General features: G+C 44.0%; 1 protein-coding gene across 1 annotated transcript; it reads left to right on the top strand.

Annotated features, from left to right (window-relative positions):
• The first annotated feature begins 10,573 nt into the window (after positions 1–10,573).
• LOC143284219 (acid-sensing ion channel 1C-like) lies at positions 10,574–19,500 on the top strand. Its single transcript, XM_076590884.1, has 6 exons — positions 10,574–10,596; positions 11,647–11,781; positions 16,928–17,105; positions 17,559–17,794; positions 18,768–18,903; positions 19,444–19,500. The coding sequence occupies exons 1-6, from the start codon at positions 10,574–10,576 to the stop codon at positions 19,498–19,500; spliced, it is 765 nt and encodes a 254-aa protein (XP_076446999.1).
• The last annotated feature ends 28 nt before the right edge of the window (positions 19,501–19,528 follow it).

The following is a 19,528-nucleotide window of genomic DNA, read 5'->3' as shown; positions in this document are numbered from 1 at the left end:
TCCCCTCCTCTCTCTCTCTCCTTCCCTCCCTCCTTTTTTCCCTCCCTCCCTGCCCCCCCCCCCTCTCTCTCTCTGTACACCAAACCGACTGACACGGACTACAAGACTAATCGGCAAGTAGTCGAGGCCTTGACCCTCATCCTCCACGCCGAAACAAAACACCGAAACAAAACACCGAAAACACCGAAACAAAACACCGAAACAACGACATTTCTTTCTCGTCACCCGTTTATGTCCTCACCCTCATCAGCATCAGAATCATCGTCGCCGTCATCATCATCATCATGCCGTGTCCTGCCAGCCGCACATCCAGGGACCCAGGGGGGCACTAATGGAAGTGGTTCCGCTCTGAGACGTCTGGTCACATGATCTGAGGAAGGCTACCCCCCCGCAGCCCCCTCCCCTGTTCCCCCTGCCCACGCCGCGGCCGTTTCCTTCCCGGGTCCACAGCGCTGAGGCCGAGTGCTTCACCTGTCATGGTCTGCAATCGTGTGGAGGATCTGGCCCGTCAGCAGCTGAGCTCAGCCTGTCTGCTTCCTTTTATCAACAGCCGGTCTCGTGGCTTTGTGATGAGTCGCGGATTTTTGGTAGTGGTGTTTTGAGGGATTTTGCGATGTGGGTATATTACGGCGTTTGAGATTTTTTTTTTTTTTTTTTTTTTTAGTTTGTGGGATTTGGCCTTGATGTTCGTGTTACATTGGTATTGAAGTTGTAGAGAATGCTTCTCTTCTTCTTCTTCTTCTTCTTCTTCTTCTTCTATGGGCTGTGATTCTCACGTTAGCTCGTATGCACGAGTGGGCTTTTACGTGTATGACGTTTTTTATCCCCACTATGTAGACAGCCATACTCCGTGTTCAGGTGGATGTATGCCGGGTATGATCTTGTTTCCATCGCTCACCGAGCACTGATATCGATTTCGGGATCCTTTACGTGCGTATTTGGTCTTGTGCATGCGTACACACACGAATGGGGTTCCCAATGACAGGAAAAATCTCCACCCTTTCCCCCCCAGGCACCGTGGCCGGAGATGATTATGAGGTTTATGAATGTGGTCTGTTTGTGAAATTTGACCTGGTGAAAGAGTTCGGCTGTTTGGATCAACCTTGTAGTTGTGGTTTGGTCTTGTTGTATGTGAAGTTTGGAAACGTAGGTTTTGAAAGTAATTTTAGCCATGCGGTTCATGGATTTTGGCCAGCATGTATACTGAGTTTTGTGTAAGTGTTGTGTGTGTGTGTGTGTGTGTGTGTGTGTGTGTGTGTGTGTGTGTGAGAGAGAGAGAGAGAGAGGGAGAGAGAGAGAGAGAGTGTGTGTGTGTGTGTGTGTGAGAGAGAGAGTATATGTATTTGTGTGTGTCTGTGAGTTTGCGCGTCTGTGCGCGCGTGTGCGCGTAAAAAGATTTTGATTCAGATATTTATTTATTCAATTTGGCCTCAGCCCTTCATAAAGACTTAAGTGAACAGCCCATTGCAGTAACAATAGAAATTATGAGAAACGTTAGATGCATAAAAACAGTAAAGAAAAACATATGTGAAGCACAAGCACACACACACACACACACACACACACACACACACACACACACACAGAGTACGAACCTGTATTTGCCTGTTAGTCATCACAACAAAGACCCACCCCCCGAAAGATGTCCATAAAAGACAGAAAGAAAACAAAAACAGAAAGAAACAAATGAAATTATATAAAAAAATTAATAAAAAAAACCAACACCACCACCAAAAACGTCCAGAAATGAGAAACTGTTTCTTAACGTGACCCGATTGCCAGCACTTGAACACCGTATGGTGTCCTCCAATAGGCCACCAGCAAGCGCAGGCTTGTCCCAGGCCTGTTTTGTTGACCTACGTGATTCCCCCTCCTCTCTCCTGCTCTGCTGATCAACCGTGGACACAGTCGTTCTCTCATAACTCCGTTCGATTAGTGTCTAAGTGACACGTGCCAGTCTTCGATTTTTTACCTTAAAAAGGGTATCGTGTGGTTGATGCTTACGTAAGGAAGGGAATGTGGGTTATTTAAGCGTTTGATGAAATGGCTTTTGTTGGGAGGTTTTCCCCCATTAAATGTTGTCTCATTGTTTTGTACTTCACACTGTTGCTTGTGATTTTTTAAAATCTTTTTTATATCATTTGTTTACGTGTTTTTGCTTGTTTGTTTTCTGTGCTAGTTTTCTTTGTTAGACTGCTTGTTTACGTGTTTTTGTTTGTTTTCTTCAACAGATTTTTGGGGGAGGGGGGTATTTTTTCCCGTGTAATTTTGCTTCCATTTTCTGACTCTTTTCTGAATTATGCATACATCATAATCAGCTGTCAGAAAGTTTGCCTTATGCTGAAACCACATGAAAAGATTTTTCAAAATCCACTTTATATCGTGCAGTCCTCACACACACACACACACATACACACACGCGCGCGCGCGCGCGCGCGCGTGTACGCAGTTACATACATGTGCACGAATGCTTTAGATTGAATTCAAATTGCCCCATTTAGAGTTTGAAGGAAAGCAATAGATTATGTAAATCCAATAATGTCTGAAAATAAGGTAAGATTATCACGTGGAATTTATCCCCCCCCCCCCCTTCCTCTCTCTCTCGCGCTTTCTCTCTCTCTGTCACCCTCTGTTTCACACAGACACAGACAGACAGACAGGCACATAGACACGCACACAGACACACACACGTTTTGCCTGTGATGCTTACAATTCCCTGAAGATAAATGATGCACTTTCCGAAAGGCGAGTATTTGCAGAAGACTGTTGAATACATACTCACAAAATCAAAGTATAGACATTGAACCGGAATGTCAAGTGAGACACACTGCCTGTTTACTTTTAATGAAGTGCGATATTGTTGGTGACAAAACGCAGCGTGCTGCTGAAACAAAAGCACACTCTTAAGAATGTAGCGGCATTATTTAATACGATATTCCCAGAATGTAAGGTATAGGGAAGGTATGGGTAATTGCGAACAGCGTGAAATTGCGAACGCTTCGTATACCCCCAACTTCGAAGCATTCTTATCGGTTGCATTTCACAATTTAACGTCTGCGTCGACCTTTTTCTAATACCTAGATGAATATCCATTTTCAAGAACCAGTCAAACATCAGCTATTTCTGGCTATTTCTTCTCTTCGCGCACCACTGCCGACCAAGGTTACAAACGTGCTCTCAAAATCCTAAAATCAAGGGAAGCAAGTTGTAGGACAAACATTGACACAGTTTAAAATAGTTGATTTGATCGGATATGTTGAATGCGCATCACAATTGCTGGGATAATTTAATAAAGTATATTGGTGACAGACCAGAATGTCAGTTTTGACAGGAATCTGCAAAACAGTGTCGTTTGCAATTAAACCATAAGATATTTTGACGTGAGCCTGTCTGCGAACGATGTTGCACAGTTACTGAGCACTCTCAAAAGGGTGTGTATGTGTGCGGTGTGGGGTGTGTGTGTTTAAATGTCTGTGACTTGAGTGCATGTGTGATCAAAACCAACAATACAACAGTCTGGTGCGATGTTCCGATAATATGTTACGTTTAATGAGTTAAAGACCTGCTTCTGTTTTAATTGTCTGCATGTACCCAAAGCCATCGTTCGTAATTAGACTAGCCCGTTCTCATTAACCCTCAGGCACCCCTGCTATTTCAAACGTCGACAAAACGTTGAAAAGAATGAACAGACGAAGTCTTCATGGTGCAACCAGTTGGAGAAAGCCTTCAAAAACAAAAGAACTACGTTTGACTATCGTTCGACATGTTATCTGTACAGTACACACGATGAGCTGGATCGTTCGCAATTGGGCATACCTATCCTGTTATGACATCGTGAAGAGGATGAATATGACCATTTGTTAATGCATCTTTTCCAAACCGGCATTTGCTTCAGCCACTTTCCTCTCTCTTTGCCCGTCTGCTCAATGATCTTTTCTTCTGAGTCACTGTTCCTGTCTGTCTGATGTTTATATCTACACACCACCCCCACCCCCACCCCACCCCCCCCTCTCTCTCTCTCTCTCTCTCTTTCCCCCTTTAATTTTTTTGGTTTATTTCTTTCTCTTGCCTGCATGAAAAAAAGGATTAAGCATTGATTTTTGCTGTGTCTTTTTCAATACCATTCACGTTGAAAATAAGATCAAATAAAAAAAATGTGATAGCGCTGCGGTTGTCCCCGGAGCAGACGATTCGATTGTTTCCATGTCCCTTTTAAAGGTCATTCAATATTTATACGTGTGTGTGTGTGTGTGTGTGTGTGTGTGAGAGAGAGAGAGAGAATTCTCAGTAAATGTGCAACATCAATTCTTCTCAGAGAGGGAATCTTTCTGCAAGAATGTCAACATTGCTTTGAGAGATAGTTTTCAAAATCTATGGAGACATGCTGTTGAGGCAAGTAATGAATGTTAGTTTTATTGAAATTTCAAACGTGGATTTGGTAGATAAAAACATATGTCAAATGCCTGATAATTACGTAATACGCTGCTTCAAATTTCGAAGTAGTAATCATAAGCTGGAAATAGAAACAGGGAGACACAAAGGCACACCACGAGAGTTACGGCTTTGTAAGGTTTGTAATATGTCTGTGATTGGGGATGAGTTCCATTTTATAATGGAATGTCCCAATTATGATCAGCTGCGAAATAGGTATGTTCCTAAAGAATATTTGTCTCCAAAATCGGTTCTTAATTTTTGTAATATGCTCAAGGGAGGCAAAAAAGTCATTTAATCTGTAAGTAAGATGATCAGATTTGCCAATGTTGCCTTGCTAGACTTTTGGAGTTAAACGACATTTGTGTTTTCTCAACTTTTATGTGCCCTTGTTGTGTGTTTGGAAATGTTTGTTCTGGGCATGAAAACATTATTTTGTAATACTCCTCCGCACTCCAATAGGAGTGAAAGGATCATTAAAACTTGAAACTTGTGTTTCTTTTTTCTTTCTTTTTTTTACAACGGTATTAATAACATGATTGATTCCGGCGCCTGTCACCCATACCACACACACACACACACACACATGAATTTACTTACAGAATCTTGAATCATTCGGTGTGTGTGTGTGTGTGTGTGTGTGACCTTTCTCAAGTGACTAACGATGAGCGGGTGCTACATCCGGGTACAGGTTCAGGGTTTTGCGTCACACAAGATGAATGACGCAAATACGAGTGTTCCTTCTAAATGGTTTTGCAGTTGTTGTTGTTGTTGTTTTTCTAGACCACGTCAGCGAAGTTGTATGATTTCTTTTTTTTTTTATAAAGGCAAAATCTCGGAAGAAAGAATTATCTCTTTGAAATAACAAAGGGATTATATATTCAATCTGGCTATATTGTACTACATTTGAAGATTGTTGTGGATACATGTGGTGGTTTTTATTGCTACCTCTTTCCATATCACTCCAGGGAAAATTTATTGACCGTTCTGTTATACGCTTCGAAAATATGTTAACACATTTTGTGAAGTGAAAGGGAGACTGCTGTCATAAATACAGATGATAATAGCAATAATGATAAAATGATGATAACAATAATGATGATGATAACAGTGATGATGATGATAAGAATGATAATGATAATGAGCAGTTAGCGCTTTTTATATAACAGAGCTCAAAGCGCTTTATTTGTATAAAACTCATTGACCACTGATGAATGACGAGATGATAAAATGATTCGATTTACACTAAATTCAAACAGACGTCATGACAACTCGTCCAACTCAATTGCATACATTCACACAGACCACACTGTCTTTATATGTGTCTTTGTGTGTCTGGGTGTAAGTGTATGTGTTTGTGTATGGGTGTGTATACGTATGTGCGTGCGTGTATGTGTATTACGCGTGTACATGTGTGTGAGTATATGTGTGTACGCGTGCACGTGCGTGCGTGCGTGTATAATTAGGTGTTCGCGCGCTAGTTTACCCGCGCACCAGTTCCCGCTCTCTTCCTCTGTCCGCGGACCTTGCATTTGGAATGAACTTCCTCTTTCTCTTCGTCAGGTCTCTGCACTCAGCTCTTTAAGTCTGGCCTCAGTGTACTCAGCCAAGTCTGGCTTCGAAACCTACCTCTTCCCAAAGTAGAATCCCCCCTCTCCGTGCCCCCCACCCCCCCACCCCGCCTCATCTTTGTCTTCAGTTTCCCCAACTTTGCATTTTCATGTATCGATATGTTTTGTGGTGGTTGTTTTTTGGTAGTTTTTTTGTGGGTTTTTTTGGTGTTTTTTTTGTGTGAAATAGAGTTGTGCGTGCGCGTGGATGTCTGGTGCGTCCGCGCTTTGGTTTGTCTCTGCACAAGATTCAGAGCTATACAAATACTAATCAGTTTTATTGTTGTTGTTATCATCATCATCATCATCATCATCATTATTATTATTATTATTATTATTATTGTTGTTGTTGTTGTCGTCGTCATCGTTATCGTCATCATCATCATCATTATTGTTGTTGTTATCATCATCTTCATCCTTCTCATCATTATTGTAATTATTGTCATTATTACCTTCATCATCATCATCATCATTACTGTTGTTGTTGCTGCTGTTGTTGTTGGTGGTGGTGTTGTTATTATGATTATTATCATTATTTATTCATTGTTATTATTATCAATATGATTATTGTTATTGTTATATGACTCTCTCTCTCTCTCTCTCTCTCTCTCTCTCCCTCTCCCTCTCTCTGTCTCTCTCCAGAACTGCCGAACCCCCCGCACAGCACCACTGATGACGGACAGACTGGACAAATCCTTCATGATGACTGGCCACATGCTGCTGTCCGAACCTTTCCACTTCGGCCGACCCGAGTCCATGCCCGACCCACCACCACCGCCCGCGGTGAAGAGGGAGAACAAGCCGGACCCGAACCCCGAACCCTCCCTTCTGCGGCGGTTTGCTGAGGAGACCAGCGCTCACGGCTGTGGCCACGTCACGTCTTCTTCCCGGGGGCCCGTTTGGAGGTGAGGGGGGCGGGGGGATGGGGGGGGGGGGGGGGGGGGGGTTCCCGTCACCTTGTGTCTTCATAAAGTGCGTAAGATGACAGTCACCCGTTTGGTGGTTGGCATCATGATGTTTGTGTTTGTTTTGTTGTTTTTGTTTTGTTTTGTTATTGTGTCTTGTTTTTTATTGTTGTATTTTTTTGTTTGTTTTGTTTTGTTTGTTTTTTTGTTTTTTTGTTGTTGTTTTTTTGTGTTTTTTTGGGGGGGTTAGTTTTGTTTTGATTTGATTTGAATTTTTCATTTTCTGTATTTTTAATTTAAGTGAAAGCAGCAAGAAGGATAGCAATAACAGCAACTGGATTACCATATCATCATTTAACGAGATCAAGAACGACCACCATTAATGACAAGGATAATGAATGATAATGATAATGAGGAGGAGAAGTAGAAGGAGAAGAATGCCCACATCGGCCTGTTTTCCTGACTCTTTTGGTTAGTGGTGCCACAGTTCAGTTTTCTAAATCAGCAAGAAACCTCGAGTCATTCTTGACTCAAACCTCCGTATGTATGTTCATATGGTCAATCTTTTTTCGTACAGTAAATTGTTTTCTTCGGTGTATTAACTCTGTTCGTCAGTACCTTTCTGCTGAAACGACAAAAAAAACCACACTTTTTTCCGCTGTTGTGCTGTCACGAATCGACTACTGTTGTTCTCTTATCACTGGTTGTTCCCATAATCTTCTTCAGTGAATTAAAAAAACTTTTTTTTTTTAATGCTCTCAGAGTCCCACACATTTCTCCCCATCTTTGTACTCTGCAGTGGCTCCCCGCTGAGGCGAGAATTGAATACAAAGTTGCGTGTCTCTGCTTTCCTGCTCTCCACTCCACTGGACCGACCTATCTCTTTAAGCTTTGACTTCATCGGTGTTTGCACTCCCTTTGGAACTCTTCTCTCTTCCTCACGTTGTTACCTTCTGAAACTGCCTCGTGTCAGTACAAGAACCTAAGGTGAACGCTCTTTCCTCTTTGCTGCTCCTCACATCTGGAACATCCTTTCACATCGTATCCCTTCATTTGACTCTATCTCCGCCTTCCGCTCCGCTCTTCACTAAAAGCTCTATCTCCGCCTTCCGCTCCGCTCTTCACTAAAATCTCTATCTCCGCCTTCCGCTCCGCTCTTCACTAAAAACTCCTTCCGCTCCGCTCTTCACTAAAATCTCTATCTCCGCCTTCCGCTCCGCTCTTCACTAAAAACTCCTTCCGCTCCGCTCTTCACTAAAATCTCTATCTCCGCCTTCCGCTCCGCTCTTCACTAAAAACTCCTTCCGCTCCGCTCTTCACTAAAAACTCCTTCCGCTCCGCTCTTCACTAAAATCTCTATCTCCGCCTTCCGCTCCGCTCTTCACTAAAAACTCCTTCCGCTCCGCTCTTCACTAAAAACTCTATCACCGCCTTCTGCTCCGCTCTTCACTAAAAGCTCCATCTCCGCCTTCCGTTCCGCTCTTCACTAAAAACTCCTTCCGCTCCGCTCTTCACTAAAAGCTCCATCTCCGCCTTCCGCTCCGCTCTTCACTAAAAGCTCCATCTCCGCCTTCCGTTCCGCTCTTCACTAAAAACTCCATCTCCGCCTTCCGTTCCGCTCTTCACTAAAAGCTCCATCTCCGCCTTCCGCTCCGCTCTTCACTAAAAGCTCCATCTCCGCCTTCCGTTCCGCTCTTCACTAAAAACTCAACTTTTTGGAATCTGTCTCTGAGCACTCCCACTTTCCAGCTTCTACAACATCGCCCCCATGCCAACTCACTTTGCATGTATGAGGAATGAGAGAGAGAGAGAGAGAGAGAGAGAGAGAGAGAGAGAGAGGTCATGATTGGTTAGATGTAATTTGTAACTTTTTCTTTCATGGAAAGCGCCCTGAGCTGTTAGGGGGAAAGGGCTATATAAATGTACAGTAGTAGTAGAAGTAGTAATATCATCATCATCATCATCATCACCACCATCATTATCATTATCATTATTATCATTATCATCATTATTATTATCATTAATGATGATGATTCTGACAACTCGTTGAGCACCTTTTCACAGTCTGCAAAAACAGGGCAGTAAAAGATCGCTTCCACTCTCGGTACAAATCGATATCATGACACTTCTCATCCAACAGACACTTCTCATCCAACAGACATGTGCACAAAACATACATGCACACAGAACCGCAAAACTCTGAAGAGTGAAAAAAAAAAAATCAGCAATGTTGAAAGGGATATGTCTTTAGAAAGTATTTAATGAGGCCATGGAAGTGGATTGTTTGATGTGAAACTGAAGAATATTCCATGGAAGTGGATTGTTTGATATGAAATGGAAGAATATTCCATGGAAGTGGATTGTGTTTGTTTGATGTGAAATGGAAGAATATTCCATGGAAGTGGAGTGTTTCATGTGAAATGGAAGAATATTCCATGGAAGTGGATTGTTTGATGTGAAATGGAAGAATATTCCATGGAAGTGGATTGTTTGATATGAAATGGAAGAATATTCCATGGAAGTGGATTGTGTTTGTTTGATGTGAAATGGAAGAATATTCCATGGAAGTGGAGTGTTTCATGTGAAATGGAAGAATATTCCATGGAAGTGGATTGTTTGATGTGAAATGGAAGAATATTCCATGGAAGTGGATTGTTTGATGTGAAATGGAAGAATATTCCATAGAAGTGGACTGTGTAACTACCCCCCCTCCCCCCCCTCCCCCTCCCCCCCCCCCCACACACACACCCGACCTCTTTCCAGGTCAGTTCTTCATATTCGCGTAAAGCATTCAACGTGCAACAAGTGCAGCATAAGATGTTTTGGGGTTGTTTTTTTCATCATTGAATACCACAGTGCTGTCCAGCACGTTACGAATGACCAGTCTGAATACTACAATGCTGTCCAGCACGTTACGAATGACCAGTCTGAATACTACAGTGCTGTCCAGCACGTTACGAATGACCAGTCTGAATACTACAGTGCTGTCCAGCACGTTACGAATGACCAGTCTGAATACTACAATGCTGTCCAGCACGTTACGAATGACCAGTCTGAATACTACAGTGCTGTCCAGCACGTTACGAATGACCAGTCTGAATACTACAGTGCTGTCCAGCACGTTACGAATGACCAGTCTGAATACTACAGTGCTGTCCAGCACGTTACGAATGACCAGTCTGAATCTCTTCTCCCTCTGTCCACCCTTCTCTCCACGTCCCATCCCTTCCCCGCACCACAATCTCTCCTCCTTCTCCTCCTGATCTTCCTCATCCTCCCCTTCCTCTTCCTCTTCTCTTCTTCATCCTACTTCAAACCAGTGCCCCTGAAACCAATACCCTTACACTAAACAATCGACAACAAAATTGTGGAAACCAATACTTTTTGTGATTTCGGCCAAATTGCAGAGTCGTGCAGGATCTGTCCGCTTAATCACCCTAGCTCTGGTAAAAAGCGGGGAGATCACTTATCTGCGATTCCCATCAGTCACAGTCCTATTCCACACCAGACGAGGAGACAGGCTGATCATTGATGGAGGAATGAGTCAATGTTCTTCATGCGATGGTGTCGATATCTGGGCCTTGATGTTGTCATCCGTTTCCCAGACACAAAAGGGGATAACTAATGATGGCTGACGCCATGCTGTCAGCGTCAGTGCACGTGATTCTGATATATAAATGAATACCTAATGGCCAACTGATGTCCACAGTGGGCTAGGTTTGTTCGCTTACATCCGGTAAAAGTGCCACACGGGTCAATATCCTGTTGAGCTTTTGTATTCTTCGGCTTGGTTTAAGTCGATGTATCGAGCCACTCACCTTTGGAAGACCTTCCAAATCAGAATAAAGCGTAATCTGATCAGGCGGCAACCCACTGTGCTCTTGTGGATCCATGCGATAAATCTCCAATGGAGATCAACATTTCTTTACACTGATTTTCTCATGCAGCGAGGATTAAAGTCTGCAGAACATCAACATTTCTTTATACTGATTTTCTCATGCAGTGAGGATTAAAGTCTGCAGAAGATCAACAAGTCGCGAATTGTATTACCTGAGGTAAAGGTCGAACTCCGAGCCAAACAATTCCAATAGTCCAGTCTACAAATGCACGATCATCATACGACCGAAGCCGTGTAGAATCGGTGTCCACGCTTCACCCGCGTGTGTTCACCTTCCCTCTTTTTTCTCCTTTGTGCGTTTCGCTAGTTTGGTTCATTCCTTTCTCCTGCACCTTGTGCAGTGTGCATGCACCAGCATGTGTTTATGTATGTGTGTGTATATGTGTGTTCATTCCTGTCTGTGTGTTTATGTTTGTATGTGTGTATTGTTTGTTTGTGTGTGTGTGTGTGTGTGTGTGTGTGTGTGTGTGCATGCAGGCGCATGTTGGTTTCTTTGTGTGTATGAATGGTGCATGTGAGAATGCATGCAAGCCAGTGTGTGTGTGTGTGTGGTGTGTGTGTGTGTGTGTGTGTGCACATTTATGTAATCCAAGAGAGACATAAGAGCACCGCACCCATCCACACACACACACACACGCACACACGCACACACACACACACATAGTGACCTAAACCACCATTATATCACTTTTTTTTTCATTCGAATGATCAACGGTGTGAAGAAATTGATTAAGTTACACCTCATTCTTCCTCCACCCATCCCCACACCCCCAAAAAAGGTTCATCAACACTGGTACCCCAGCCAAACAACTATCCACAGTGACTGCAGCACGCTGAATGGACCAGTCAGGTGGAACCACGCGGACAGCTATCAGCACAGCAAACATCCGGAGATAAGAGAGCTCCACTCACACCGCACTGCTGCCAGCCACTGGACGTTGGGGTCCACACCTCATTTCCAGTGCATCTCTGTCTCTGTCTCATTTACTGTCTCTGTCTCTCTTACTGTCGCTCTGTCTCTGTCTCCGTCTCTCTCTCTCTCACACACACATACAGCCAGAACAAATGCTTTTATACTGACACAACTATCTTCTTTCTCTCTCTCACTCTCTCTCTCTCCCCCCCTCTCTCTCTTCCTCACCCCTCTTTCTCTCCCTCCCTCCCACCCCCCCTCTCTCTCCTTCCCTCCCTCTCCCGTTCGTTTATTTATTTATAGTCTGTTCATCTAAGATGATGATATTAGACTGAAAATGAATGATATTATTATTATTTGGATTATTATCATTTCTATCATAATGGCGATTGTTATTATTAATCTCTCTTCCTCCCCACTCTCTCTCCCCCTCTGGACGTTGCCAAACCTAACCAAATACACGCATGTTACCATCCTGTGCACACACACACACACACACACACACACATGCGTGCTGGGCCACGTGAGTCGTTGGAAATGAGGTGTGGACCCCAACGTCCAGTGGCTGGCAGCAGTGCGGTGTGAGTGGAGCTCTCTTATCTCCGGATGTTTGCTGTGCTGATAGCTGTCCGCGTGGTTCCGCCTGACTGGTCCAGTCAGCGTGCTGCAGCCACTGTGGAGAGTTGTGTGTCTGGGGTACCAGTGTTGATGGATAGTTGTGTGTCTGGGGTACCAGTGTTGATGGATAGTTGTGTGGCTGGGGTAGCAGTGTTGATGGATAGTTGTGTGTCTGGGGTAGCAGTGTTGATGGAGAGTTGTGTGTCTGGGGTACCAGTGTTGATGAAACTGTTTTATTGAGGGGGTCGGGGTTTGCAGGGGATGGGGAATGGGGGGCGGGAGGTTAGGAGAGGGGATCAAGTCATTGATTACTTGACAGTGGTGATTGTTGGATCAGAAACATGTTAGGGTGTGTGACGGCTTTCAGTGGTTGTTTTTTCTTGTTGTTTTTCTCTCTGTTCATCTGTCCCCCTGTCTCTTTGTCTTTTGTTCCTCTGTCTCTGTCTCCTTGTCAACGTCTCTCTGTATGTCTGTGTCACAAACTCTTTTAATACAATAGTAGTCTAGGGGTATTGGTTTACACAAAAGAGCTTATGCAAAATTGTCCTAACAATTTTAGGGGTGGTTTACTTAACCTGTATTAATTTTACTTATCCGGTACTAAATGAAAACGTGTAACAAGACAACATTTATACAAACAACTTTCAAAAAAGGGTGACCACACCAAATTTTAATCTTTAGAACATTTATTGAATCGTTTCCTTTCTTTTAACCCTCCCCTTTTTCCCCAACATTCATAAAACAAATAAAAGTCTAGCGACTCGCGGCCGCACTCATCATTGCCGACCAGGTAAGTGTTAATGTCCGGGGGGGGGGGGGGGGGGGGGTAAAATCTAATGACATCTTCACGATGCGGCGCACAGTTGTCGAAGTGAAGTACACATGCAGGTCCTCCTCTCCAGTCAGCGAAACAGCCTCCCACGTCGTCCCTGGTTGTCCGTAAGTAGCGTCAACACAGTCCGCCCACCAGCCAGTCACGCTAGGTTATCAGATCAGACCGCCGAACAGTCACACAGATCAGGCTGTCTGGTGAGATTATCTACAGATCCACTACTGGACTCAGCAGAAATCACGACTTCAACCGTCAGCAACTGAACTGGCTCCAAAACCAGTAACCTGTCGACCCGCACTCCAGCAACCAGAACTTGTACTGGGAAACTCACAGTCGACTACATCCTGGATCTAACACTCCAGAAGAAAGAATTTCGACTACATTGATTCTGCAGTCTCCTGACTTGGCCCACTCTAGACCAGTCAACAATAATATGAGATTAGCACTCCGCTTAACTCAAGATCTTCAGGCAATCCCTGGATGGCTTGTACTATAAATATAAATGACCAACTCCCGAACTAAAAAAAACAACAACAAAGTCCTGTTCGATAACAAGGCACTTCGCACGACAGCAAAATCACTCCAGTACAGCACAAAACCCACAAGAATCTCCAGCAACAAATCAACATGAAACCAACTTTTACAGCACTAAATCCAACAATAAAAAAGAAACCGATGCCTCTGACTGGCAACACAAGCTTTGGACTCCCGCGATCCAAGGAAGAGAAGTGTCCTTCTCCTCGAAGTTTAAAACCGGAAGCCCTTCCCGCAAGTCCCCTCACAATGAACTCTCCCAGCAGGGGAGACGGAAACACACAACAAACATGGTTCCACACTACAATTATAGATCCGAATCTACCTGACACCCCTATGTAGAACTCAATTATCAGATCTTCCATCTGACCTTTTCCCAACTTGCCGACATACTCTGACATGTAACACTCTCCTTTCTTAAGTGACAGTATGTATGTGTTTGTATCAGTCTCGCTGTGTCACTGAGTTGCACACACTCACCGCCGCGTGCAAAAACACTGACATGTGACAGTCTGTCTGTCTGTCTGTCTCTCTGTCTGTCTGTCTCTGTCTCCTTGTCAATGTCTGTATACATATATATTTTTTTTTTTCTCAAGGCCTGACTAAGCGCGTTGGGTTACACTGCTGGTCAGGCATCTGCTTGGCAGATGTGGTGTAGCGTATATGGATTTGTCCGAACGCAGTGACGCCTCCTTGAGCTACTGAAACTGAAACTGATTGTCAATGTCTGTCTCTCCCTCTCTGTCTCTCTCTCTCTCTTTGTCTCCCTGTCTGTCTGTCTCTGTCTATATATATCTCTCTCATGTGTGTGTATGTTGGGGTTGGGGGGTCCTTTTACGTATGTAAATCTTACAATGATTTGGGGAATGAATGTCAGATTTTTTTAAAGATACTGCAAAAACAAAAACCAAAAAAAAGATCTCTTTTGGCGTGTTAACATTACAAGACCATGAGGTCAAAAGCTTGATGGCAAAATTTGTATCAGAACTTTGAAGATTAGGCAAGAAACACGACTAATATTTCCAAACTGCACGTTCAGATAGATCTGCCATATTTCTCTGTAACCATATTATGATGGAATCTGTTTCATTGATGGATGAATGAAAAGAGTGTTCATAATGTGTCAGGTCGCCTGTTGGTTGCTGCCATTTTTCTTCAAGGAAAGAACTTTTTGTTTTTGTTTCAATATTTCCTTTCACCGTATTCATTCCTTATTCTAATGTTTTGTTTTTGCAACAAAAACATGCTGATGCATTCATCCAAGTGTCTCTGTCTGTCTGTCTGTCTGTCTGTCTCTCTCTATGTGTGTGTGTGTTAGTGTGTTAGTGTGTGTGTGTGTGTGTGTTTGAGCGGATGTACGAGAGGGGAAGAGAGACAGAAACAGGGAGATATAGATTTTTTCTATTTATCGTTTCTGCCAACTTTTCAATCTGTTGGCCTATTTGTTTTCACAGTTTTTGGGGGTTGTTGTTCTTGTTGTTGTTGTTTGTTTTTTTGTTTGTTTGTTTTTTTGTTTTTGTTTTGTGCATCCAATTATGGGGGTTGAATGTTGAACACTGTTAGTAATTTGTTTGGCCAAGGGGATCCCCCACCAAAATGTTCTCATTCAAACTAACTGATCCAAGCGGTGTTAAGTGCATTTCTCATTGCAACGCAGAGGAGTGCATATTGACATTCACCTCGCAATTACACTTCGAAGCCCGCTGTGATCAACTATCAACTTCATAGCCACTGGCCCAGTGAACCAGGTATAAACTCAGCATGAGAACTGCAAGCATTTTACTGACTGAATGCTGATGGAACCATGTTGAAGTCGGTAAATCAGCTTGTTTGCGAACACAGTAGAATACGCATTGACACCTGAAATGCAGGAAACGAGCACATTCGCGCGTGCTGCACATCTCTCATTCCTCTGTCTCTCTCTCTCTGTCTCTGTCTCTCTCTCTCGTAGACATATGTATGCATTTGTGTATATGTGCATATATGTATGTGCATAAGGGTGTGTGTGTTTGGGGATGAGTGTGTACATATGTGGGTGGGTGGGTGGGTGGGTGTGAGTATGTGACTGTGTTCCCTTTATCATTTTTTTTATGATGGTAATGGTGTGTTGATTATCATCATTATCATTAGTAGTAGGGGTGGTGGCGGTGGTGGTAGTAGTGGTCAGTAGTAGTAGTTGTTGTAATAGTAGTTATTATTATTATTGTGTCTTATCGTTATTGTTTTTCTTGTCACAAGGACAGATTGGAAGACTAGGCAATGCCTAAAATCTTCATCCTTGAGTAATAAAGTTTTTGAACCTCTCTCTCTCTCTCTCTCTCTCTCTCTCTCTCTCTCGCAGTGGCAAGACTAAGTCAAGACGACTGGAGGATGAGCACGGATGCAGTGGATGACCAAGATATCCTTTCGGTGTCTCATCTTGCTCTCTGCACTCCACAGTGCGTTGCTGTCACCGCCTTCCTCTCCGTTGAACCGATAGGTTTCTTCCGCAGATTCTGCCGGATCCAGACTTCACATGCATGGGTAGACACACCCCGGGGGCCAACTGCGTGTGGCATGCACACAGCACAGTGGAGCTAGATGGCCGTCGGTGGCTCTCCTGAGCCGACGCCCTTTTATGGATCTCGTTTTTAATTCCATAAGGGTGTCTAGCCACCCGCCTCACCAGTCCCGCAAGGGAGCGGTGGGAGTGCCGGTTTAGTCGCCGGCAACCCGACCCTGAACAGGTTGTACTTGATTACAGGTTACCAGTAGCAGATCTAATGACCGAAGATACAGTGCAGAGAGATGTTCGTACAGGTTTGGATATTACAGTAACTGACTTCAATTTTCACACCTCAGATCTCCCTGCGTTGAGTCACGGAGCAGATGACTTCTTCTTCTTCGTCTTCGTCTTCGTCGTCTTCTCCATGACAACGATGGCAAGCATAATGACGATGATGGTGATGCTTTTGTTTGTTCTCTTCTTCACCTTTTCCTTCTTCTCTTCTTTCTTCTTCTTCCCTTTATTCTTCCTCTCCTCCTCCTCATTCTTCTTCTTCACCATCATCGCCGTCGTCATAAGCATTCTTGTCATCTTTATTTCAGCAACAGCAGCCATAATGACGACGAAGGCGATGTTTGTGTTCATTGATTGATTGTTTGATTGATTGATTGATTGATTGATTGATTGTTTTTCTTCCCCAGGAGTGTGTGGGCCGTGGCGGTGCTGGGGATGCTGTGCGCCATGATCTACACCCTGTACTCCATGCTGTCCGCCTATGACCAGTACCCCGTCAACACCGTCACCAAGGTCACGGCCAAGGGGAGTCTCCCGTTCCCAGGCATCACTCTGTGCAACCTAAACGAAGTGGACAAGTCTTTGGTCAGTCAGGCTGTCTGTACGGCTTTTCTTCGGAGGGGGGAAGTCGGTTTTTTGTTTCTGTTCCTTTGTATTTGTTGTTTTCTTGTTTTTGTTGTTATTTCTGTTGGTTTGGTTGGTTGGTTGGTTTCTTTTGTAGTTTTTTTTTTCTTTCTGTTCTTCATTTGGTTGGTTTGTTTGTTTGTTGTTGTTTTCGTTTTGTTTTTGTTTGTGTAGAAGGTGGGGGTTGTTTGGGTTTTTGGGGGGTGTTAGGGGTTTTTTGGGGGGCAATGGGGGGAGTTGGGGGGCTGTGGTGCCTGGAATACAGGTTGTATGGGAAGATCACACACACACACACACACACACACACACACACACACACACACACACACACGTTCAAAATGCGAATCCTTTAATTAACCAAGAAGAAGAGGTGTGCTGTTCACCGAAGGTAAACCTGAACACTCCTCACGGCAGATCCCCTTCAACGGCACGCTGTTCCAAGACATCAGGGTCACCCTGCGCTTTGGCTTCGCCTTCCCGCCCCTCAACGAGAGTGACCCTGAGGTGAGCCGCATCCTGGGCGCCCCCATTGACAGCCTGGTCAACTCGTCCTGGATACTTCCTGGGCAGGGTGTCAATTTCTGCGTCGCCAACGACCGCATGGTGGACTGCAGCCAGCTCCTCATTCCCTTCCAGACCAGCAGAACCATGTTCGGAATGGCTTTTCCTTTTGGTCGTCAGTCTTGTTAGCGTTTGTCGTTGTTTTTGTCGTCGGTCGGTCATTATTATCGTTATTATTGTCATCTTCATCACCATCATCATCGTCGTCGTCGTCGTCGTCATCGTTGTCGTCATCATCATCATCATTTTCTTCTTCTTTTCCTTCTTCTTCTTTCTTTCTTTCTTCTCCATTATATCACTGTACTTCTTCTTGTGTCCAGAAAGTTTGTTTTTTTAACATAGATGTCCCACAGCTATAAGTTCTCACGCTTTTTTTTAATTCTTGCATCCATTGTTCACCTATGACTGAAAGACTTGAGGTTACTGAAATGTATGGTTCACTTTGCTAATGAGACTCGTGTACTGGGGGTGATTACAAATCTCATGGTGTGGCGGGATAGACGGAAGACGTACTGGATCCTGTCACCTAATTTGCTCAAAATAACTTACATCTGAATGTATTAAAAGCAAAAGAAATGATTCTAGATTACAAGAGAGACACACAGAGTGTGTGAGTGTATGTGTGTGAATGTGTATGTAGAGAGAGAGAAAGAGAGAGAGATAACAATAACAATAAAGGTTAATAATTTGTTTCATGAGGGAAGTTATGGCGTTTGCATACAAATAGATTATCAGAAAAATGTCAATTTATCTATACCAATCGTTCAAGCTACGACCCACTGTCAAGTCTGAATAAAATAAATTAAACACGAGCTACTTATGATGTAATCGTGCATACCGTTCCTGAGGCCAAAGAACTGAGCATGAGGATTCTGGTATGATATGCACCGTGTTTCACATCGCACAGCGAACATTACATGACAGATCTGTTTCGGTTATGATCATTTTCTATTTTCTGATAGTCTGGGAATGATATCGGAATAAACCATCCACCCCACCCTCCACCCACCCCACCCCCTCTCCCTTCCCCTCCGTGGAAGTGACACCGAGGTTTGCGGGCAGGTGTGTGACGCTGAACACCAGTTACGCTGAGCTGCCGACCATGACCAATGCGGGGCCCAACAGTGGACTGCAGATCTACCTGAGCGTTCATCAGGATGGCTACTTCTACCCCAGCGCTGTGTCTGCTGGAGTCAAGGTATCAACATTTAAAGGTTCATAAAACTCACGCAGTTCGCCGCATTCACGGTAGATACATGCGCTTAAAGGTCCGTGAAAGTCAATTTTGTTTGCACTACTCTTAGTTTAAAGGTCTCCTATAGTCACAATCCTCTCTGAGTTTTCACACATTTTCCACCCTTCCAAACCACACGTCCATGGCACCAGATCACGTTGATTTAGGTTTTTCCAAAATAACGCCCTCGAAAAAAGCTCGAGCATCTACCTGTAGTACTGTGGAACTGCCTATCCATCTGTTTTCACTTCACCAAAGGGAACCAGAACCAATCGTAAAAGGTCAGTTCGCGGGAATACGAGGGATGTATGACCAACTGTACACTATTTTCCGCTAACAAGTCAAGAGTTACTGCCACAGTATGTGCACTGGCATTGTCATGTGCAGTAGTATGATGCGTGACTGAAACCTGATTGAATGACAGTGGCAGCTGCCATTTGGCTCTACTCGGGTAGGCAAACTTTGTGCAAATGGCTCCATATCGTAGGCGATCCCGGGTGTCAGTGCGGGGACACTGTGCATTATGCCTCAAAGAAGGCAGTGGTGGACATTCCTGTCTGAGGTCATTGCCTTTCCATCCTGAAGTAAT

This window comes from Babylonia areolata, chromosome 7 (genome assembly GCF_041734735.1).
Source record: "Babylonia areolata isolate BAREFJ2019XMU chromosome 7, ASM4173473v1, whole genome shotgun sequence".
NCBI lineage: Eukaryota > Metazoa > Mollusca > Gastropoda > Neogastropoda > Buccinidae > Babylonia > Babylonia areolata.
Note: the sequence above shows the minus strand (reverse complement) of the source record. Positions and strands in the feature narration are given on the sequence as shown.